The sequence below is a fragment of the Salmo salar genome, chromosome 03, assembly GCF_965601325.2.
Source record: "Salmo salar chromosome 03, fSalSal1, whole genome shotgun sequence".
NCBI lineage: Eukaryota > Metazoa > Chordata > Actinopteri > Salmoniformes > Salmonidae > Salmo > Salmo salar.
Genome location: NC_138293.1, coordinates 58,118,206 through 58,141,886, shown reverse-complemented (window position 1 = coordinate 58,141,886; position 23,681 = coordinate 58,118,206). Strand labels below are relative to the sequence as shown.

Sequence of the window (23,681 nt, the reverse complement as noted above, 5' to 3'; positions counted from 1 at the left end):
AGGCCTCCTTGCTCACACACGCCTTTTCAGTTCTGCCCACAAATCTTCTACAGGATTGAGGTGAGGGCTTTGTGATGGCCATTCCAATACTTTGACTTTCTTGTCCTTAAGCCATTTTGCCACAACTTTGGAAGAATGCTTGGGCTCATTGTCCATTTGGAAGAGCCATTTGCGACCAAGCTTTAACTACCTGACTGATTTCTTGAGATGTTGCTTCAATATATCCACATCATTTTCCTACCTCATGATGCCATCTATTTTGTGAAGTGCACCAGTCCCTCCTGCAGCAAAGCACCACCACAATATAATGCTGCCACCCCTGTGTTTCACAGTTGGGATGGTGGTCTTCGGCTTGCAAGCCTCCCCCTTTTTCCTCCAAACATAACGATGGTCATTATGGCCAAAATAGTTATATTGTTGTTTCATCAGACCAGAGGACATTTCTCCAAAAAGTACCAACTTTGTCCCCATGTGCAGTTGCAAACCGTAGTCTGGCTTTTTTATGGCAGTTTTGGAGCAGTGGCTTCTTCCTTGCTGAGCGGCCTTTCAGGTTTTGTCGATATAGGACTCGTTTTACTGTGGATATAGATACTTTTGTACCTGTTTCCTCTAGCATCTTCACAAGGTCCTTTGCTGTTGTTCTGGGATTGATTTGCACTTTTCGCACCAAAGTAGGTTAATCTCTAGGAGACAGAACGTGTCTCCTTCCTGAGAGGTATGACGGCTGCGTGGTCCCATGGTGTTTATACTTGCGTACTATTGTTTGTACAGATGAACGTGGTACCTTCAGGCGTTTGGAAATTGCTCCCAAGGATGAACCAGACTTGTGAAGGTCTACAGTTTTTTTTTTAGGTCTTGGCTGATTTCTTTTGATTTTCCCATGACGTCAAGCAGTTTGAGTTTGAAGGTAGGCCTTGAAATCCATCCACAGGTACACCTTCAATTGACTCAAATGATGTCAATTAGTCTATCAGAAGCTTCTAAAGCCATGACATCATTTTCTGGAATTTTCTAATCTGTTTAACCTGTTGGGGGTAGGGGGCAGTATTGACACGGCCGGATAAAAAACGTACCCGATTTCATCTGGTTACTACTCCTGCCCAGTAACTAGAATATGCATATAATTATTGGCTTTGGATAGAAAACACCCTAAAGTTTCTAAAACTGTTTGAATGGTGTCTGTGAGTATAACAGAACTCATATGGAAGGCAAAAACCTGAGAAGATTCCTTACAGGAAGTGCCCTCTCTGACAAGATCTTGTTCTTCTTGTCTGTTTATTGAAGACTGAGGATCTTTGCTGTAACGTGACACTTCCTACGGCTCCCATAGGCTCTCAGAGCCCGGGAAAAAGCTGAATGACATCGAGGCAGCCCCAGGCTGAAACACATTTGCGCTTTTGGCAAGTGGCCGATCAGAGGACAATGGGCTTAGGTGCGTGCACGAGTCGACCACGTGCTTTATTTTCTTTTGTCTTTTTACCTAAACGCAGATTCCCGGTCGGAATATTATCGCTTTTTTACGAGAAAAATTGCATAAAAATTGATTTTAAACAGCGGTTGACATGCTTCGAAGTACGGTAATGGAATATTTAGAATTATTTTGTCACGAAATGCGTCGTGCTCGTCACCCTTCTTTACCCTTTCGGATAGTGTCTTGAACGCACGAACAAAACGCCACTATTTGGATATAACTATGGATTATTTGAAACCAAACCAACATTTGTTATTGAAGTAGAAGTCCTGGGAGTGCATTCTGACGAAGAACACCAAAGGTAATCAAACTTTTGTAATAGTAAATCTGATTTTGGTGAAGGCTAAACTTGCCGGGTGTCTAAATAGCTAGCCCGTGATGGCTGGGCTATGTACTTAGAATATTGCAAAATGTGCTTTCACCAAAAAGCTATTTTAAAATCGGACATATCGAGTGCATAGAGGAGTTCTGTATCTATAATTCTTAAAATAATTGTTATGCTTTTTGTGAACGTTTATCATGAGTAATTTAGTAAATTGTTAGTAAATTCCCCGGAAGTTTGCGGGGGGTATGCTAGTTCTGAACGTCACATGCTAATGTAAAAAGCTGTTTTTTGATATAAATATGAACTTGATTGAACAAAACATGCATGTATTGTATAACATAATGTCCTAGGTGTGTCATCTGATGAAGATCATCAAAGGTTAGTGCTGCATTTAGCTGTCTTCTGGGTTTTTGTGACATTATATGCTAGCTTGAAAAATGGGTGTCTGATTATTTCTGGCTGGGTACTCTGCTGACATAATCTAATGTTTTGCTTTCGTTGTAAAGCCTTTTTGAAATCGGACAGTGTGGTTAGATAAAGGAGAGTCTTGTCTTTAAAATGCTGTGAAATAGTCATATGTTTGAAAAATTGAAGTTTTTGTATTTTTGATGAATTCGTAATTCGCGCCACGCCTATCATTGGATATTGGAGCAGGTGTTCCGCTAGCGGAACGTCTAATCTAACCACACTGTCCGATTTCAAAAAGGCTTTACAACGAAAGCAAAACATTAGATTATGTCAGCAGAGTACCCAGCCAGAAATAATCAGACACCCATTTTTCAAGCTAGCATATCATGTCACATAAACCCAAACCACAGCTAAATGCAGCACTAACCTTTGATGATCTTCATCAGATGACAATCCTAGGACATTATGTTATACAATACATGCATGTTTTGTTCAATCAAGTTCATATTTATATCAAAAACCCGCTTTTTACATTAGCATGTGACTAGCATGTGACTAGCATTCCCACCGAACACTTCCGGTGAATTTACTAAATTTCTCACGATAAACGTTCACAAAAAACAGAACAATTATTTTAAGAATTATAGATACAGAACTCCTTTATGCACTCGCTATGTCTGATTTTAAAATAGCTTTTCGGTGAAAGCACATTTTGCAATATTCTGAGTAGATAGCCCGGCCATCACAGGCTAGCTATTTTGACACCCACCAAGTGTGGTACTCACCAAACTCCGATTTACTATTAGAAAAGTTTGATTACCTTTGCTGTTCTTCGTCAGAATGCACTCCCAGGACTTCTACTTCAATAACAAATGTTGGTTTGGTTCCAAATAATCCATAGTTATATCCAAATAGCGGCGTTTTGTTCGTGCGTTCAAGAGACAATCCGAAGGGTAAAGAAGGGTGACGCACCCGACGCGTTTCGAAATATTCCATTACCGTACTTCGAAGCATGTCAACCGCTGTTTAAAATTAATTGTTATGCTATTTCTCTCGTAAAAAAAGCTATAATATTCCGACCGGGAGTCGTTGTTTTCGTTCAAAGAGAGAGAAAGTAAACATGGTGTCGGCTCGTGGACGCGCCTCCAGTCTCATTGTCTTCAGATCGACCACTTACCAAATGTGCTAATGTTTTTCAGCCATGGCCTGCAAAGCCACCATTCATCGTTCTGGCGCCTTCTGAGAGCCTATGAGAGCGTTAGAAAATGTCACGTTATGCCAGAGATCCCCTGTTTTGGTTAGAGATGATCAAGAAGGCCATGAAATGGTCCTCAGAGAGCGCTTCCTGTTTGGAATCTTCTCAGGTTTTGGCCTGCCGAATGAGTTCTGTTATACTCACAGACACCATTCAAACAGTTTTAGAAACTTTAGGGTGTTTTCTATCCAAATCAAACAATTATATGCATATTCAAGTTACTGGGCAGGAGTAGTAACCAGATTAAATCGGGTACGTTTTTTATCCGGCAGTGCAAATTCTGCCCCCTATCCCCAACAGGTTTTAAGCTTGAATGGGCTAGTGATTGTGACAGCATGCAATTCAAAGGAGGGGATAGACAGATGGGTCAGGGGAGAAAGAGAGAATGTCCACTTGGGAGAGATGAGGATTCCAGTGCCACCACCCAGCTGACCAGATGCTCTCGGGGTGTGCGAGAACACGTGGTCAGACAAGGAGAGAGCAGTAGGAGTAGCTGTGCTTTCTGTAAACCGGGATAACTTCTATAATCAACATTCTTTACTGTCTCATCATACGGTTTATTTATGGTGAATCAAACAGCTAGGCTACTCAGTTGTCCCATCTCGGGTGGCTGTCAGGAAGAAAAAGAAAGTCACAACAGACTTAGCGTGGGAGGAAAATATGATCGCTGTGCCACGCCTATTGAAACAACTTTCTGGTTAACCCTACACAGAATCTGAAACATGTGGTGTGCAATGTCCACAATATTGACCATGGCCCTCATTTGCTAAGATAGAGCCCTGTAACATTGTATAAATAGGCTACTGTTTTATTAGTATTTCATATTCAATATTACCTGCTGAAATACTGCTTTCTGACCCCATGAAATGCATTGCTCCAATGCAATTCTCCGCAAAGACATGTATGAAAACTGTTAACTTGCTAGACAAAATACATTCTTATTAATTTCACAACAGCATAATTAAGAATCACCCGCTGAAAAGTTGGGCTTATAGAGGGAAGCTAAAGCCTGAACCATGCAGCCTTCTTCACCACAAGGAACGTTTAATACCTTCAAGTTCAGCGATACTTCGGTTTATTAAATCAGATGGGCAACTTCCTCATTATTATGGAAGATGGACAACTTTAGCAATGTAGGAATCGTATCGAATCAAGATTAAGATAATCGGTTGTTAATCATTTCGAAAGTCTGTTACAATTAAATGATATAAAAAGAAACATGGTTCTATTGAACTAGTTGAGTATCTGCCTGACTGTTCTGATGAAGCACAGCAGAATCCGATTGGTGCAGGTTGACGCAGTTTATGCACCAGTCCGCTAAATTTTGCACCAGTCCGCTATTTGGTGAACTCAATTTGATGCTCAATACATCTCATTATTAGGCCTACATTTATTTTACTTCATTATAACACATTTAATGTAAACAATTATTTCGCTATCTGTACCACAACGTTTAATGTAAGGTTACTATTCCAATACAGTTCACTTTTTGATATTGATATGACTTTATTTCAGGGTGGACAGTTTCCAGTTCTTTGTCTAAAAGAAAAGTCGAGCGCATGTTTCCAGAGCATGTTTACAGGAACACACAGGCAGGATACACTTCAGTATCATATAGCAAGATTTAAATAGCCTAAACTATAGTATATGATTTTTACAATTTCAAAATGATAAATTTGAAGTTTATCTTTGGAATTTATGAGACACCCTAATGCCTAAACCCCTGTTTTTTTTATACAGGTGAGGACGTTTCTGTAGTTGCATTAGAGGTTTTGAGATATATGGCCCAATTATTTAATGGCCTGAATCCTGTCACGTGGAACAAGGAAACACTGAACCTGTTCAAAAACAGATGACCTAGTTAAGTTAAGAAATTAGAGGGATGGTAAGTATGATCCCTCATGGTGTAGCCTAAGCTATATTTGGGGGGCAGACAATAATTGGCACAGGTCTTTAATATGTGATTTAATCTAAATTATTTTTGTATAATATTTTCAGAACTTCAATTAATACGGAACTAATTCACAGACCACCATTTTATTGTCACCAGGTCGGGTGTGGTGTTGGGGCATCCTCTGGAGATGGAGGGTCGGTCACAACAGGCAACGCGTCATGAAAACACATTTCGACACGCTGAACACCTCTTGAAACAGAAGGGGGGTCCAATATTAAATATCCTCGAAAAGAGGCTAAATTAATCAGAGGAAAAGTTCCAGATCACCACAAATCGGATGAATTTTGCTGCCACAACTCACATGTGAAACATGGAACTTCCAAAGGCCTTTTTTGTCGTCGGATGCGTTAGCGCAGCACCTGCTGTGGTTGAGTTGACTGAAAAATATGCATGTATTGTATGCGCTCCAGGAACACAGCGCATGCGCATGTGAGATCGTGGGAGGTTCGCTACAAACTGGTGCAGTTTTAAAAATTCCTCGACAGCAGAGTCAAGCAGTGAGGAAGAAGAGGTCTGTTGGACAACCACATAATCATCATTGGAGACATGTGACATGTACATGAGGCTGGCTAATAGATAGATGGATGATATATTTACTGACTGACTGATTTATGTGAAGGCTATGTATTTATTTATTCCTTTATTTATTTATATTAAAATTAAATAAAAAGAACATGCATCTATTATCATATTGTTTGTATTACTTTACATATTCAGTCATCCATGCATTCATTCATTCAGTCTTTCATGCATTCATTTGTTTATAGACAATATGCAGTTCAAAACAACAGCATAGTGTCACTCGACCACATTTTTGGTAAATTGCTGAGTAATAGGGTTCGGGAACGGTAACCACTGTCAGAGAGCTATTGATTCAAGTAATGACCATCCTAAATATATAAACTATAATTTTACCCTTAAGCTAAGCATATCTAAGACGATGAAAAGTATTATTATTAGGAATTAGAATGTAGGTATTTTTCTAATAAGCCTACGATAACGTTATCACAACACATTGGCACATTAGTTTATTTATAGGAATATCCCTGCTAGTCTCTCGAAAGGAATAAATAATAAAATGTTAATGTCAGCCTCATTATTCAGATACGGACGTTATAAAATGCTGCTTAATTTCTATTTAATCATCAGTTATTATGAAGAGTTTAATTCAAATGTATAGACATGAATGTTATTAAAGACAGAAGATCCAAACAGAACGAGATCATATTAAATCATCATCTCTCCCACCTCTCACAGACACGCGCACGTACGCACGCAGACAAACACAAACACACAGAGAGAGAGAGAGAGAGAGAGAGAGAGAGAGAGAGAGAGAGAGAAAGAAACAAACAAACAAACAAATAGCAGTTTTGTGATTAAAAAACAAACATTGTAGTAGGCCTACCCTTAGTCCATAAAAGTGCCATTAGTTTAATATTGGTGTTGATAAAGACATAAAGAGGTCTACTGCATTCATTGTAAAGTTAAGGGGGTCGATATTCTGTCTCTCTATCTCTTTCTCTGTGTCTCTCCTTCTCCCTGTCATTCTTAGAAACGTTTGAGCTTTCATAAGGCCAGCTATGAGTTACATTTTTTCAGCCTACTTAGGACAACGTGCCTCCCATCAAGGAACACTCGAAACATGATAAGAGGGAAGTGGAGCAAAAGGAAATAGATATCCGGTCTTGCGGTTCACTAGGCAAAACTTTCCCAAATTCATTCATTTTAACTCCTAATTTAGCGTTACACCCTTTCACTTTTTGTACATCCTTTCAAACCTCACTATTTAAATTAATCCGCAGAAATGGGATCAGAACACAAACCACATTCTCACTGGAGGAAATTTGCAATATACTGGCAACAGGTGAGTCAACAATATGCTATCATTTGATAATTGCTTCAGGATACAAATAATGAATTATTTTCAGGATTATATTCGACTAACAATGATCATCTGCTGCAGATCATCTAACTACAATAAGAATGGCACTTCAGACTATCACTTGGATGAGCGCCTTCCTCTGCGTCGCGCACGTTTGCTCCATGCCCATGCCTTGCCAGCTACAAGGACAGCTGGTGCGAATAACCCACAACCTACTGAGAGACATGGTACATTTTTAAATTTTATTTTGTCTTGAGAAGTATTATCCACCTATGTATAACTGAATAGCTCAACGTGAATGTTGTGTTTTCTCTTTCTTTCAGGGGGGTAATTTTCCTCTGGAGTGTCTGCAGGAGAACGTCTTCATGGCATTCCCAGCCACCGCATTTGCATCCTCCGGCGCGCCACAGGTAAGGGCAAGCGAGCATATCCAAATGTTCTTTACAGCATGAATGAGTATTTGCAACCGTTAGGATTAGAAAGTAGATAACTTTAAACTGCCATTCATGTTATTTGAAAGTATTGTTGTTGTCCGTTTCAGTTGGGCAGCAGTGGTGCTAAGGCTATTTATGAGACATTGAAGAACATCGACATATTGTTTGAAGCTGACGACCTGCCTACTCAGTGGGACCAACAGAAGTTGGAGAATTTTCAGAATATTGTATACCGCCAGATTGAAGAAAGCAAATGTGTGAGTTACTATGCCAACTCACATCGCTTAACTGTTTAATTGTGGTATTGTGACATTTTTATTATTATTCATCGCCTGCCTTTTTCTTTCTGGCAGATGATGGGCAGTGTGGATACAAGTGATTATCTCATCAGGACAGAAGGACTGAATACGTACTTTGGGAACATTGCAGCAGTCCTAAAAGAAAAGGTAGACTATAGGTTAAAAACATACAGACACATTGTTTTGATAATATCTCTACATTGGACAATATTACCATACATTTCCCTAACAGTTTATTTGTATTTTCACAGAATTTCAGTTACTGCGCCTGGGAAGTGGTTCGAAAAGAGCTCCTGTACACCCTACAGTTCATTCTGGAACACAACTCTGATAGCCTTCTGTGGGCCAACAGAACATGAACTTGAACTTGCAGAACATTTTTGGAATTGTGTTTTACAATTGTACATGATTTTAAAAGCCTACTATTCTACAATCACGTAATGTGCAACGTCAAACAGAAATATTATACATGTATTTATTTATTTATTTATTAAGGTTATTTATTTATGTATGCCTATTTATGAATGTATTGATTTATCTATTGGAAAATATGTTGCTCTTCATCAAATGTTAAGTTAATAAACATTTGTATACTTTGAAATCTTATTAATCTGAGTGCTCATTCTGTAGCCCAGTCTGTCGGTGTGTGAACATTCATATTTGTATTAAACATGCTCAGGACATATGGATGTCAGTACTATTAGTCCTATAGCCTACGGGTCCTGCACATGTGCAGAAGCTTCAGGACCTTTAGCTGTTGGGAGGAAAGATCCGTTTTTTACATTGCCTGTTTTTATTTCACATCATTCTTTCAATAATCTCACCAGTCAAAACATAACTAACCAACACTAACACTTTGATGAAATCAATTCACTTTAAGCTGTCACTGTAGGATCAATATTGGTTTGTTCTTTACCTCTAGAACACAACTTGAAACTTCAGGAGGAGGAACCCAAGTGGTGGACCTGGTTTCATGAGGAAATAATGAAAATAATGAAAATCTTTGTACCATTGTTCTGGTTTTAGATGCACATTAGGATAACATTATGTCAACTGTAATATTAATTAACTGTATTCTTTTGGTTTTATTTCGGAGGGTCAAGCAATGGCGACAAGGTTGTCAAGCCAAAACGTGAAACTGTGGGGAGACTTTCTCTCTAACCTCAAAGAGAAACATGCTTTTCTTATGCTATGAGAAAGCTTTTTAGAATGTAGACCTTTCCACATTACTCTGTAATCTTTATTTAAATGTTCAGACGGATCTCTCTTGTCTCCTTCAGTCTTTGTACTGGATATTTGGGGGGATTTCAAGGTCTTGATACTGTAATTGCGAATAACATGTATCAAATGCATGTGTCAACAATGAATGTGTATGGTTGGCTATATTTTTCACTTTGAATGTTCTAGAGTAAAAAGTTATATCAATGTAATGGACTGACAGACAGACATGCAGACAGACAGACAGACAGACAGACAGACAGACAGACAGACAGACAGACAGACAGACAGACAGACAGACAGACAGACAGACAGACAGACAGAGAAGTCGAGGCTAAGTGAAAGTGATGAAGGGATCTGAGACCAGCAGTGAAGCCTAGCCGTATTGGCGGCTCCATAACATCAACAATTTATATTGTCTATCAATATCCGAAATAGACAGAAGGCCTATGCTTTCCCAGCAGTTAACTGACTTGCCTAGTTAAATAAAGGTTAAAAAAAACAAGAATGGTCCACCACCCAAAAGACATAGAGCCAACTTGACACATTTGTGGGACGCATTAGAGTCAACATGGGCCAGCATCCCTGTGGAACGCTTCAACACCATGTAGAGTCCATGCCCCGACGAATTGATGGTGTTCTGAGGGCAAAATGGGGTGCAACTCAATATTAGGAAGGTGTTCCTATTGATTTGTGCACTCAGTGTATGGTCAAATATAATTTTTCATTTTTCCTTTGTAAAGAAAAGGACAACGTTCCAACAAATCATGTTGTCACTGCTCGTCAAAATTACATCACCAGCTGGTGAAAGTTGGTTACGTCATTGTTGAAAGCGCAACATTGAGGACTTGCAAGAACGCCACGAAACAATATTTCGGACTAACTAAACCCACTAAATTGACCTATTATATGGGTAAATGTCATAGTTGGGCGTTTTATTTCGACTTCGACGATTTTGTTATCAGACTTTTTTTGAATTTGTTTTTTGCGGTTCACGCGAAGTTAAAAGCCTAGCTCGCGTATAGCTTATTCTCGCGAATAGCCTATATCTAAATAAAATAACCTATATTGTTGTGGTTAAACTATCATTCAACGCTGGCATTTGTTCGTCCAGATGTCGGACAAAACATGGAATTCCTTTGCCTGCATGTGCTGGAGTCTGAAAAGTTAAAGCCCCTGCCTCCGGTAGGTTAATCGGGGATATTCTCCATACAGTTTTCGCTTTCCCATCTCCAAATAAAACTACTTAAGAGCCAAAATGTTCAAACTCAACTGGAAAACTAAGAGCAAAGCAAACTACTATTTACAATGTATACAATGCAGAGTTGGACGTGTATTTGTCTTATTATTTGCAGTATGCAGAGCGTGTGTCATTGCTGTGACTGGATCCAACACCACTACGGTCACTTGAGCTCAGAATACCTTTCCCTGCTGGACCAGATGGTGAGTTATCAGCACACTGTAAGAGGAGACTGAATGCATGTATTAAGGACAGCAAAACAACCAACCTATCAAAATAGTATTATGTTTCATGTTCAGCCTTTATGTTAGAAGACTGTAATCTATATTAGAGTAGCCATAGTAAAAGGGTGCTAGGCTATAATGACAGAGCGACCACGAGAGGCTATATACATTAGGCCTATACTGTCCTTGCAGTATAAGCTATACTTTTAGACGCGTGACTTAATAAAATACTATATAGGTTGTATTCCAGGGAGGAGACATCACAGAGCAGGATGCCCCTGTCTTTTTCCCAACATCACTTTACAGACACATTGATGACGCCGGGGTAAAAACTAGAATTTTGACTTTTCATGTTCTGATATTAGTATAGCGGTCTTGAGCCAATGTTATATTGATGCCATAATTGAAGCCTATACTGTTTCTAATCTTCTTTTTACATGTTCATGTGTAGTTTGAGGACCAAGTCAGATTCCGGAACGAGACCATCTATCAAATCACAAAACTGTTTGATGGGAATATGAAGGCTGTCACCTGGGACAAGAAAAAGCGGGACGATTTCCTCAACATTCTAGAACGCCAATTTGAGAACCTTAAATCCTGTGTAAGTAACGGGTCTATTTAAAGTATAATCCCTGTTTAGGTCAGGGCTCTCCAAACCTGTTCATGGAGAGCTTCCCTCGTGTAGGTTAACGCTCCAACCCCAGTTGTAACTAACCTGATTCAGTTTATCTACCAGCTAATCAATCGGCTGTGATAGATTAGGATTGTAGTGAAAACCTAAAGGACCGTATCTCTCCAGGAACAGGGTTGGAAAGCCCTGCTTTAGGTGTAGACTACTAACTGTACAAGTGAGAAAATCTATGTGGGCTGTTATGTTCAGTGGGAGGCTAATGTTTTAATTTTGTCCAACAGGTATCACCTGCCAAGAAACCTGAGAGGAGACTGAAACGCTACTTCAAGGAGTTGAATAGGAAGGTTCTGAGAAAAATGGTGAGTTCGGTTTCGGATGGCAACGTGTTCAATACATCTAATCAAATGAATATAAACTAGGCTAAGCAGGAGCAGTTTTGAAATACTTTTTGGGTTCTGGGGCCATATGTATTAAGCATCTCAGAGAAGAGCTGATCTAGTATCAGGTCTCCTCTGTCCTTATTTATAGTGATCTGAAATGCAAAACTGATCCTAAATCAGCACTCCTACTCTGAGAAGCTTCATACATTATTACATACGGCCCCAGCCCTTTGTTGTTCAAGACAATATGATCATTATATGACCAGAAAGTCAACACCACTAATATGTACATTTTCCTTTGTTTTTCAGAACTACAGTGCACAGGCGTGGGAGCTCATCAGGAAAGAGACGAGACGTCATCTGCAAAGATTGGATATTTTTAAGGCAAAGATTCACTGATCATCCGGACTCATCTCAGAAGCTACGCCCTTAACAGTTTATAAAGAATGCACACAATCACGTGGGACCCTGTTAGTCTATTTATTATATTTGAATGCATAATTCATATTTTTTTATTATTATAAATTTATATTTATATTTTGTTTGTCCCTTTTGTACCTATGTTGAACTGAACTGTATTTCCTGTCTGCTTGAATAACCTGTGAAAAAAATACATATTGAAAATGTGTGTAGTTGAATTTTACTGTGTCTCTTTCTGCTTTTTCAGTGTCTCACACTTATTCTCAGTGGTGGAAAAAGTACCCGACTATCATACTTGAGTAAAAGTAAAGATACCTTTATAGAAAATGACTCAAGTAAAAGTAAAATTCACCCAGTAAATTCTACTTGATTAAAAGTATTTGGTTTAAAATATACTTAAGTATCAAAAGTAAATGTTATTGCTAAAATATACTTAATTGTCAAAAGTAAAAGTATAAAGCATTTCCAATTCGTTATATTTAGCAATCTAGACGTCACCATTTTCTTGTTTTCCTTAATTTACGGATAGCCAGGGGCACACTCCAACATTCAGATGTAATTAACAAACGAAACATGTGTGTTTAGTGAGTCCGCTAGATCAGAGGCACTAGGGATGACCAGGGATGTACTGTTGATAAGTGCATGAATTGGACAATTTTCCTGTCCTGCTAAGCATTTAAAATGTAACGATTACTTTTGGGTGTCAAGGAAAATGTATGGAGTAAAAATAATAATATTTTCTTAAGGAATGTAATGAATTCAAAGTAAAAGTAGTCAAAAATGCAAATAGTAAATTAAAGTACAGATACCCCCAAAAACGTCTTAATTAGTACTTTGATGTATTTTTACTTAAGTACTTTACACCACTGCTTATTCTACATTTTTAGTTTGACCTGTTTAATACATAGAAATGCACCTGTTGTTGACAGACAGGGTGTATGAGGATTGCTCTCACAAGGTCGGCTAAGCAGAACACCCAGACTGTGGTTGCCAGGATTTGTCCTCCTCTGCAGCTGGTCTCTGAGAGCAAACGCTTTGCTGAGAAAGGAGACAGTTGGCTATCTTTGTGTAACCCGTAGAGACAATATAAATATGCTGAGGGGGAAATACCTCGTCAGAGCTTCTGACTAACTTCCACATGAAGCGCTGTTTGTCTGTAATCTCTCCGCTGGCGTGAATAGACATAAATTCATTTAAGCTTGACTTTGGGGTCCTTAGTGGTAATTTCCACGACTTGTGAATACAATGTATTTTGTATAAATTGTCCAATTTTCGTTCTTGTCTAAAACCAATGAGAGTGGTTTTATCTAACCATCTGAGGGGATGCAGATTAAACTTTTCAGTTGGCACTATGCATTCGGGCAGGTAGAGTTCTTCTGGTATCCGCCAAAATCAGATTTGTCCGTCGGACTGCCAGATGGTGAAGCATGATTCATCAGTACAGAAAACGTGTTTCCACTGCTCCAGAGTCCAATTGCAGCGAGCTTGACACCACTCCAGCCGACGCTTGGCATTACAGAATCAATGTAACAAGAATGAACACCATGAGAGAAAAGGAAAAGATAAGCCAATACCACTGCACTATACTCTCGATATAAGTTACTGTTTTCTTGTTTTTTTATATTCAATATTGAATATGGGGCGGCAGGTAGCCTAGTGGTTAGAATGTTGGGCCAGTAACGGAAAGGTTGCTAGATCGAATCCCCGAGCTGACAAGGTACAAATCTGTTGTTCTGCCCCTGAACACGGCAGTTAACCCACTGTTCCTAGGCCGTCATTGTAAATAAGAATTTGATCTTAACTGAATTGTCTGGTTAAATAAAGGTCAAATAATAATTGCCTGCTGAATAAGTGCTTTCTAACCTCATGAAATGCAATTCTCTGCATAGACATGTATGAAAACTGTTAACTTGCTGGACAAAAAAACATTCTTATTAATTTCACTATAGAAAAAAAAGTGGGGCTTGTGAAGGGAAGCTAAAGCCTGAAGCCTGCAGCCTTCTTCACCACAAAATAATGTTTTATAGCTTCACGTACAGTGAAACTTCGCTTTATTCTATGATGGACATCTTCAGCAATGTAGGTATCATATCGAATCAAGATTAAGATAATCGGTTGTTGATCATTTCGAAAGTCTGTTTCACTTAAATATTATGAAAAGAAACATGGTTGTGTTGAAACAGTAGAGTTTCAGCCTGACTCTGTTCTGCCGAGACACAGCTGACTCCGATCGGTGCAGGTGGACGCAGTTTATACACCAGTCACCTAAATGTTGCACCAGTCCACTATTTGGTGTGCACAATTTGATTCTCAATATATCTCATTATTAGGCCTACATTTATTTTATTTTATTAGAGCACATTATATGTCACCAATGCTTTCATTCTCTGTACCACAATGTTTAATTTAAGGTTACTATTCCAATACAGCTCACTTTATTTCAGGGTGGACAAGTTACAGTTCTGTGTCTAAAAGAAAAGTCGAGCGCATGTTTCCAGAGCAGGTTTACAGGAACACACAGGCAGGATACACTTCAGTATCATATAGCAAGATTTTAATAGCCTAAACTATAGTATATGATATTTTACAGTTACAAAATGATAAATTGGAAGTTTATCCATGGAATTTATGAGACACCCTAATGCCTAAAACTCTGTTTTCTTTTACACAGGTGAGGACGTTTCTGTAGTTGCATTAGAGGTTTTGGGATATATGGCCCAATTATTTAATGGCCTGGCTCCTGTCACGTGGAACAAGTAAACGCTGAACCTGTTCAAAAACAGATGACCTAGTTAAGTTAAGAAATTAGAGGGACGTGTAAGTATGATCCCTCATGGTGTAGCCTAAGCTATATTTGAGGGGCAGACAATAATTGGCACAGGTCTTTAATTTGTGATTTCATCTAAATTATTTTTGTATAATATTTTTAGAACTTTACGTAGTACGGAACTAATTCACTGACCACTAATTTATATTGTCACCAGGTCGGGTGTGGTGTTGGGGCATCCTCTGGAGATGGAGGGTCGGTGACAACAGGCAACGCGTCATGAAAACACATTTCAACAAGCTGAACACCTCTTGAAACAGAAGGTGGGTCCAATATTAAATATCCTCGAAAAGAGGCTAAATTAAATCAGAGGAAATGTTCTAGATCACCACAAATCGGATGAATTTTGTTGCCACAATTCACATGTGAAACATGGAACTTCCAAACGCCGTTTTAGTTGACTGTTGCGTTAGAGTTGCACCTGCTGTGGTTGAGTTGACTGAAAATACAGTGGGGGGAAAAAGTATTTAGTCAGCCACCAATTGTGCAAGTTCTCCCACTTAAAAAGATGAGAGAGGCCTGTAATTTTCATCATAGGTACACTTCAACTATGATAGACAAAATGAGAAAAAAAAATCCAGAAAATCACATTGTAGGATTTTTTATGAATTTATTTGCAAATTATGGTGGAAAATAAGTATTTGGTCAATAACAAAAGTTTCTCAATACTTTGTTAAATACCCTTTGTTGGCAATGACACAGGTCAAACGTTTTCTGTAAGTCTTCACAAGGTTTTCACACACTGTTGCTGGTATTTTGGCCCATTCCTCCATGCAGATCTCCTCTAGAGCAGAGATGTTTTGGGGCTGTCTCTGGGCAACACGGACTTTCAACTCCCTCCAAAGATTTTCTATGGGGTTGAGATCTGGAGACTGGCTAGGCCACTCCAGGACCTTGAAATGCTTCTTACGAAGCCACTCCTTCGTTGCCCGGGCGGTGTGTTTGGGATCATTGTCATGCTGAAAGACCCAGCCACGTTTCATCTTCAATGCCCTTGCTGATGGAAGGAGGTTTTCACTCAAAATCTCACGATACATGGCCCCATTCATTCTTTCCTTTACACGGATCAGTCGTCCTGGTCCCTTTGCAGAAAAACAGCCCCAAAGCATGATGTTTCCACCCCCATGCTTCACAGTAGGTATGGTGTTCTTTGGATGCAACTCAGCATTCTTTGTCCTCCAAACACGACGAGTTGAGTTTTTACCAAAAAGTTATATTTTGGTTTCATCTGACCATATGACATTCTCCCAAACCTCTTCTTGATCATCCAAATGCTCTCTAGCAAATTTCAGACGGGCCTGGATATGTACTGGCTTAAGCAGGGGGACACGTCTGGCACTGCAGGATTTGAGTCCCTGGCGGCGTAGTGTGTTACTGATGGTAGGCTTTGTTACTTTGGTCCCAACTCTCTGCAGGTCATTCACTAGGTCCCCCCGTGTGCTTCTGGGATTTTTGCTCACCGTTCTTGTGATCATTTTGACCCCACGGGGTGAGATCTTGCGTGGAGCCCCAGATCGAGGGAGATTATCAGTGGTCTTGTATGTCTTCCATTTCCTAATAATTGCTCCCACAGTTGATTTCTTCAAACCAAGCTGCTTACCTATTGCAGATTCAGACTTCCCAGCCTGGTGCAGGTCTACAATTTTGTTTCTGGTGTCCTTTGACAGCTCTTTGGTCTTGGCCATAGTGGAGTTTGGAGTGTGACTGTTTGAGGTTGTGGACAGGTGTCTTTTATACTGATAACAGGTGCCATTAATACAGGTAACGAGTGGAGGACAGAGGAGCCTCTTAAAGAAGAAGTTACAGGTCTGTGAGAGCCAGAAATCTTGCTTGCTTGTAGGTGACCAAATACTTATTTTCCACCATAATTTGCAAATAAATTCATAAAAAATCCTCCAATGTGATTTTCTGGAGAAAAAAAATCCTCATTTTGTCTGTCATAGTTGACGTATACCTATGATGAAAATTACAGGCCTCTCTCATCTTTTTAAGTGGGAGAACTTGCACAATTGGTGGCTGACTATATACTTTTCCCCCCCACTGTATGCATGTCTTGTATTCGCTCCAGGAACAGAGCGCATGCGCATGTTAGATCGTGGGGGTTTAGGTTCGCTTCAAACTGGTACAGATTTAAAAATTCCTCGACAGCAGAGTCAAGCAGAGCCAAACCTGACTGCCCTTAACCAACACAAAAATATCCTGTGGCGTTCTGCATTAGCATCGAACTGCCCCCGCAATATGCAACTTTTCAGGGAAGTTAGAAACCAATACACACAGGCAGTTAGAAATGCCAAGGCTAGCTTTTTCAAACAGAAATTTGCTTCCTGCAACTCAAACTCTAAAAAGTTCTGGGACATTGTAAAGTCCATAGAGAATAAGAACACCTCCTCCCAACTGCCCACTGCACTGAGGATAGGAAACTCTGTCACCTCCGATAAGCCCACTATAATTGAGAATTTCAATAAGCATTTTTCTACGTCTGGCCATGCTTTCCACCTAACTACCTCTACTGCATTCAACAGCACTGCACCCCCCACAGCTACTCGCCCAAGCCTCCCCATTTCTCCTTCTCCCAAATTCATACAGCTGATGTTCTGAAAGAGCTGCAAAATCTGGACCCCTACAAATCAGCTGGGCTTGACAATCTGGACCCTTTCTTTCTAAAATTATCTGCCGAAATTATTACAACCCCTATTACTAGCCTGTTCAACCTCTCTTTCGTGTCGTCTGAGATTCCCATAGATTGGAAAGCAGCTGCTGTCATCCCCCTCTTCAAAGGAGGTGACACTCTTGACCCAAATTGCTACAGACCTATATCCATCCTACCCTGCCTTTCTAAGGTTTTCGAAAGCCAAGTCAACAAACAGATTACCGACCATTTCGAATCCCACCACACCCTCTCCGCTATGCAATCTGGTTTCAGAGCTGGTCATGGGTGCACCTCAGCCACGCTCAAGGTCCTAAACGACATCGTAACCGCCATCGATAAGAAACAATACTGTGCTGCCGTATTCATTGACCTGGCCAAAGCTTTTGACTCTGTTAACCTGTTGGGGACCCCTTCCGCTCTAATCCCGGTATTGGGATTTATTGTCAAGAGACCATGGCGGGAAATTCAAAACTGCAAGAATCTAATAATTTCAATTTCTCAAACAATCAACTATTTTTCACCATTTGAAAGATAAACATCTCCTAAATCCAACCACATTGTCCGATTTCAAAGAGGCTTTACAGCGAAAGCATAAAGTTAGGTTTTGTTAGGAGAGTACATTGAAAATAGCTGTGTGTAATGTTTTGTCAATTCAAAGACAGGCGTCACCAAAAGCAGATAACCAGCTAAAATTATGCACTAACCTTTGACAATCTTCATCAGATGACACACCTAGGACATTATGTTATACAATACATGCATTTTTTGTTCCATCAAGTTCATATTTATATCCAAAAACAGCAGTTTACCGTAACGGTGAAATTCCGATTTTTTTTTCTCCCTCAAATGCTTCCGGTGAATCAGAGTTACAATTTACAAAATTACTATTCGAAAACATTGGTAAATTATGATATTGTCATTCAAAGAATTATAGATTAACATCTCGTAAATGCTACCACATTGTCAGATTTCAAAATAACTTTACTGGGAAATCACACTTTGCAATAAACGGGGTGCTGTGCTAAGAACAATAGGCTAGGATATACATGTTAGCACCATCTTGTAACCATCTAATATCAATAATACTATTGTCAATAATCCCTTACCTTTGATTATCTACATCAGAAGGCACTTCCAGGAATCCCAGGTCCACAACAAATGTGGTTTCTTTCGACAAAGTTCATAATTTATGACCAAATAACTCCAAGTTGTTCCATGTTGTTAGCGCTTCGGTAGACTACTCAAAAGTAGGGCGGGGGGGGGGGGAAGTCACGACGAAAAGTAAAAAAAAAAATCTATTTACGTTCGTTCAAACATGTCGAAAGGTTGTTTAGCATCAATCTTTAGGGCCATTTTTAACGTGAAACATCAGTAATATTTCAACCCGACCTCTCCTGTGTCTTGAAAAACATTTTTGAAAAATGTCTCACCTCACATGAACTCACATGAACGCGCAGGTGCGCGCAATAATGAAGTGACGACATCCCAGGGACGTCAACTTCTCTTCCTTGTCATCCGGTCTCTGTTCATCATAGACGCTTCAAACAACTTTATAAAGATCGTTGACATCTAGTGGAAGCCGTAGGAAGTGCGAAATGAATCCTTTGTCACTGTGTGATCTATTAGCAATGACTCGAAAAATAGTACAGCCACAAAATTCTCATTTCCTGGTTGTATTTTTCTCAGGTTTTTGCCTGCCATATGAGTTTTGTTATACTTATAGACACCATTCAAACAGTTTTAGAAAATGCAGAGTGTTTTCTATCCAAATCTGTTAATAATATGCATATCCTAGCTTCTGAGTTGGTGTAGGAGGCAGTTAAAAATGGGCACATATTTTTTTCAAAATTCTCGATACTGCCCCCTAGCCTCACCACATCCTCATCGGCAGACTCAGTAGCCTTGGTTTCCCAAACGATTGCGTCGCCTGGTTCACCAACTACTTCTCTGATAGAGTTCAGTGTGTCAAATCGGAGGGCCTGCTGTCCGGACCTCTGGCAGTCTCTATGGGGGTACCACAGGGTTCAATTCTTGGGCCAACTCTTTTCTCTGTATACATCAATGATGTCGCTCTTGCTGCTGGTGAGTCTCTGATCCACCTCTACGCAGACGACACCATTCTGTATACTTCTGGCCCTTCTTTGGACACTGTGTTAACAACCCTCCAGACGAGCTTCAATGCCATACAACTCTCCTTCCGTGGTCTCCAACTGCTCCTAAATACAAGTAAAACTAAATGCATGCTCTTCAACCGATCGCTGCCTGCACCTGCCCGCTTGTCCAGCATCACTTCTCTGTACGGTTCTGACTTAGAATTTGTGGACAACTACAAATACCTAGGTGTCTGGTTAGACTGTAAACTCTCCTTCCAGATTCACATCAATCATCTCCAATCCAAAGTTAAATCTAGAATTGGCTTCCTATTTCGCAACAAAGCATCCTTCACTCATGCTGCCAAACTTACCCTTGTAAAACTGACCATCCTACCAATTCTTGACTTCGGCGATGTCATTTACAAAATAGCCTCCAATACCCTACTCAACAAGCTGGATGCAGTCTATCACAGTGCCATCCGTTTTGTCACCAAAGCCCCATATACTACCCACCACTGCGACCTGTACGCTCTCGTTTGCTGGCCTTCGCTTCATAATCGTCGCCAAACACATTGGCTCCAGGTCTACAAGACCCTGCTAGGTAAAGTCCCCCCTTATCTCCACTCACTGGTCACCATAGCAGCACCCACCTGTAGCACGCGCTCCAGCAGGTATGGTCACCCCTAAAGCCAACTCCTCCTTTGGTCGTCTCTCCTTCCAGTTCTCTGCTGCCAATGACTGGAACGAACTACAAAAATCTATGAAACTGGAAACACTTATCTCCCTCACTAGCTTTAAGCACAAGCTATCAGAGCAGCTCCCAGATCACTGCACCTGTACATAGCCCATCTATAATTTAGCCCAAACTACTACCTCTTCCCCTACTGTATTTATTTATTTTATTTATTATTTTGCTCCTTTGCACCATATTATTTATATTTGAACTTTGAACGTTCTTCAAATTACAAATCTACCATTCCAGTGTTTTACTTGCTATACTTTATTTACTTTGCCACAATGGCCTTTTTGCCTTTACCTCCCTTATCTCACATCATTTGCTCACATTGTATATAGTCTTATTTTTGTCTACTGTATCATTGATTGTATGTTGTTTTACTCCATGTGTAACTCTGTGTTTTTGTATGTTGTCGAACTGCTTTGCTTTATCTTGGCCAGGTCGCAATTGTAAATGAGAACTTGTATTCAACTTGCCTACCTGGTTAAATAAAGGTGAAATAAATAAAAATAAATAAATAAATTTAAAAAAGCAGTGAGGAAGAAGAGGTCTGTTGGACAAACCACATAATCATCATTGGAGACATGTGACATGTACATGAGGCTGGCTAATAGATTGATGGATGATATGTTTACTGACTGACTGATTTATGTGAAGGCTATGTATTTATTTATTCCTTTATTTATTTATATTAAAAATTAAATGAAAAAAACATGCATCTATTATCATATTGGTTGTATTACTTTTCATATTCAGTCATCCATGCATTCATCCATTCAGTCTTTCATGCATTCATTTGTTTATAGACAATATGCAGTTCAAAACAACAGCATAGTGTCACTCGACCACATTTTTGGTAAATTGCTGAGTAAAAGGGTTCGAGAACGGTAACCACTGTCAGAGAGCAATTGATTCAAGTAATGACCATCCAAGATATCAAAACTATAATTTTACCCTTAAGCTAAGCATATCTAAGACGATGAAAAGTATTATTATTAGGAATTAGAATGTAAGTATTTTTCTAATAAGCCTAGGATAACGTTATCACAACACATTGGCACATTAGTTTATTTATAGGAATATCCCTGCTAGTCTCTCGAAAGGAATAAATAGTGAAATGTTAATGTTAGCCTCATTATTCAGATACGGACGTTATAAAATGCTGATTAATATCGATTTAATCATCAGTTATTATCAAGAGTTTAATTCAAATGTATAGACATGAATGTTATTAAAGACAGAAGATCCAAACAGAACGAGATCATATTAAATCATCATCTCTCCCACCTCTCACAGACACGCGCACGCACGCACGCACGCACGCAGACACATACAAACACACACACAGAGAGAGAGAGAGACAAACAAACAAAGAAACAAGCAAATAGCAGTTTTGTGATTAAAAAAACAAACATTGTAGTCGGCCTACCCTTAGTCCATAAAAGTGCCATTAGTTTAATATTAGTGTTGATAAAGACATAAAGAGGTCTACTGCATTGATTGTAAAGTTAAGGGGGTCGATATTCTCTGTCTCTCTTTCTCTCTCTCTTTCTCTCTCTCTCCTTTTCCCTGTCTTTCTTTGAAAAGTTTGCGTTTTCAAAAGGCCATCTATGAGTTATATTTTTTCAACCTACTTAGGACAACGTGCCTCCCATGAAGGAACACTCGAAACATGCTGAGATGGAAGTGGAGCACACGAAAAGAGAAATCCGGTCTTGCGGTTCACTGGGCAAAACTTTCCCAAATTCATTCATTTTAACTCCTAATTTAGCGTTACACCCTTTCACTTTTTGTACATCCTTTCAATCCTCACTATTTAAATTAATCCGCAGATATGGGATCAGAACACAAACCACATTCTCACTGGAGGAAATTTGCAATATACTGGCAACAGGTGAGTCAACAATATGCTATCATTTGATAATTGCTTCAGGATACAAATAATGAATTATTTTCAGGATTATATTCGACTAACAATGATCATCTGCTGTAGATCATCTAACTACATTAAGAATGGCACTTCAGACTATCACTTGGATGAGCGCCTTCCTCTGCGTCGCGCACGTTTGCTCCATGCCCATGCCTTGCCAGCTACAAGGACAGCTGGTGCGAATAACCCACAACCTACTGAGAGACATGGTACATTTTTTAATTTTATTTTGTCTTGAGAAGTATTATCCACCTATGTATAACTGAATAGCTCAACGTGAATGTTGTGTTTTCTCTTTCTTTCAGGGGGGTAATTTTCCTCTGGACTGTCTTCAGGAGAACGTCTTCATGGCATTCCCAGCCACCGCATTTGCATCCTCCGGCGCGCGAAAGGTAAGGGCAAGCGAGCATATCCAAATGTTCTTTACAGCATGAAAGAGTATTTGCAACCGTTAGGATTAGAAAGTAGATAACTTTAAACTGCCATTCATGTTATTTGAAATTATTGTTGTTGTCCGTTTCAATTGAGCAGCAGTGGTGCTAAGGCTATTTATGAGACGTTGAAGAACATCGACACATTGTTTGGAGCTGACGACCTGCCTACTCAGTGGGACCAACGGAAGTTGGAGAATTTTCAGAATATTGTATACCGCCAGATTGAAGAGAGCAAATGTGTGAGTTACTATGCCAACACACATCGCTTAACTGCTTAATTGTGGTATTGTGACATTTTTATTATTATTCAGCGCTTGCCTTTTTCTTTCTGGCAGATGATGGGCAGTGTGGATACAAGTGACTATCTCATCAGGACAGAAGGACTGAATACGTACTTTGGGAACATTGCAGCAGTCCTAAAAGAAAAGGTAGACTATAGGTTAAACACATATCGACACATTGTTTTGATAATATCTCTACATTGGACAATATTACCATACATTTCCCTAACAGTTTATATGTATTTTCACAGAATTTCAGTTACTGCGCCTGGGAAGTGGTTCGAAAAGAGCTCCTGTACACCCTACAGTTCATTCTGGAACACAACTCTGATAGCCTTCTGTGGGCCAACAGAACATGAACTTGAACTTGCAGAACATTTTTTACAGTTGTGTTTTACAATTGTACATGATTTTAAAAGCCTACTATTCTACAATCACGTAATGTGCAACGTCAAACAGAAATATTATACATGTATTTATTTATTTATCAAGGTTACTTATTTATGTATGAGTATTTATGAATTTATTGATGTATCTATTTGAAAATCATCAAATGTTAACTTAATAAACGTTTGTATACTTATAAATA

General features: G+C 39.4%; 3 protein-coding genes across 3 annotated transcripts; all 3 read left to right on the top strand.

The window, feature by feature from the left end:
- The first annotated feature begins 7,396 nt into the window (after positions 1–7,396).
- On the top strand, positions 7,397–8,439 carry LOC106600965 (interferon alpha-7). The gene is made up of 5 exons (XM_014192774.3): positions 7,397–7,522; positions 7,619–7,705; positions 7,837–7,986; positions 8,083–8,175; positions 8,280–8,439. The coding sequence occupies exons 1-5, from the start codon at positions 7,397–7,399 to the stop codon at positions 8,385–8,387; spliced, it is 564 nt and encodes a 187-aa protein (XP_014048249.3). The 3' UTR covers positions 8,388–8,439.
- A 2,115-nt stretch (positions 8,440–10,554) lies between these two features.
- On the top strand, positions 10,555–12,176 carry LOC106600964 (interferon a3-like). Its single transcript, XM_014192772.3, has 5 exons — positions 10,555–10,689; positions 10,961–11,035; positions 11,162–11,311; positions 11,623–11,700; positions 12,031–12,176. Exons 1-5 carry the CDS (start codon positions 10,555–10,557, stop codon positions 12,118–12,120), a joined length of 528 nt encoding a protein of 175 aa, XP_014048247.3. The 3' UTR covers positions 12,121–12,176.
- A 10,284-nt stretch (positions 12,177–22,460) lies between these two features.
- LOC145877588 (interferon alpha-7-like) lies at positions 22,461–23,451 on the top strand. The gene is made up of 5 exons (XM_082973617.1): positions 22,461–22,586; positions 22,683–22,765; positions 22,897–23,050; positions 23,147–23,239; positions 23,344–23,451. Exons 1-5 carry the CDS (start codon positions 22,461–22,463, stop codon positions 23,449–23,451), a joined length of 564 nt encoding a protein of 187 aa, XP_082829743.1.
- Positions 23,452–23,681: the final 230 nt, after the last annotated feature.

Excerpts from the sequence above, each read along its gene's own strand:
- LOC106600964 (XM_014192772.3), top strand. The coding sequence starts at position 10,555 with ATGTATACAATGCAGAGTTGGACGTGTATTTGTCTTATTATTTGCAGT. Across the intron at positions 11,036-11,161 it reads GACACATTGATGACGCCGGG|TTTGAGGACCAAGTCAGATT; the intron begins GTAAAAACTAGA and ends GTTCATGTGTAG. Across the intron at positions 11,312-11,622 it reads TTGAGAACCTTAAATCCTGT|GTATCACCTGCCAAGAAACC; the intron begins GTAAGTAACGGG and ends TTTGTCCAACAG.
- LOC106600965 (XM_014192774.3), top strand. The coding sequence starts at position 7,397 with ATGGCACTTCAGACTATCACTTGGATGAGCGCCTTCCTCTGCGTCGCG. Across the intron at positions 7,706-7,836 it reads CATCCTCCGGCGCGCCACAG|TTGGGCAGCAGTGGTGCTAA; the intron begins GTAAGGGCAAGC and ends TGTCCGTTTCAG. Across the intron at positions 8,176-8,279 it reads CAGCAGTCCTAAAAGAAAAG|AATTTCAGTTACTGCGCCTG; the intron begins GTAGACTATAGG and ends GTATTTTCACAG.
- LOC145877588 (XM_082973617.1), top strand. The coding sequence starts at position 22,461 with ATGGCACTTCAGACTATCACTTGGATGAGCGCCTTCCTCTGCGTCGCG. Across the intron at positions 22,587-22,682 it reads ACAACCTACTGAGAGACATG|GGGGGTAATTTTCCTCTGGA; the intron begins GTACATTTTTTA and ends TCTTTCTTTCAG. Across the intron at positions 23,240-23,343 it reads CAGCAGTCCTAAAAGAAAAG|AATTTCAGTTACTGCGCCTG; the intron begins GTAGACTATAGG and ends GTATTTTCACAG.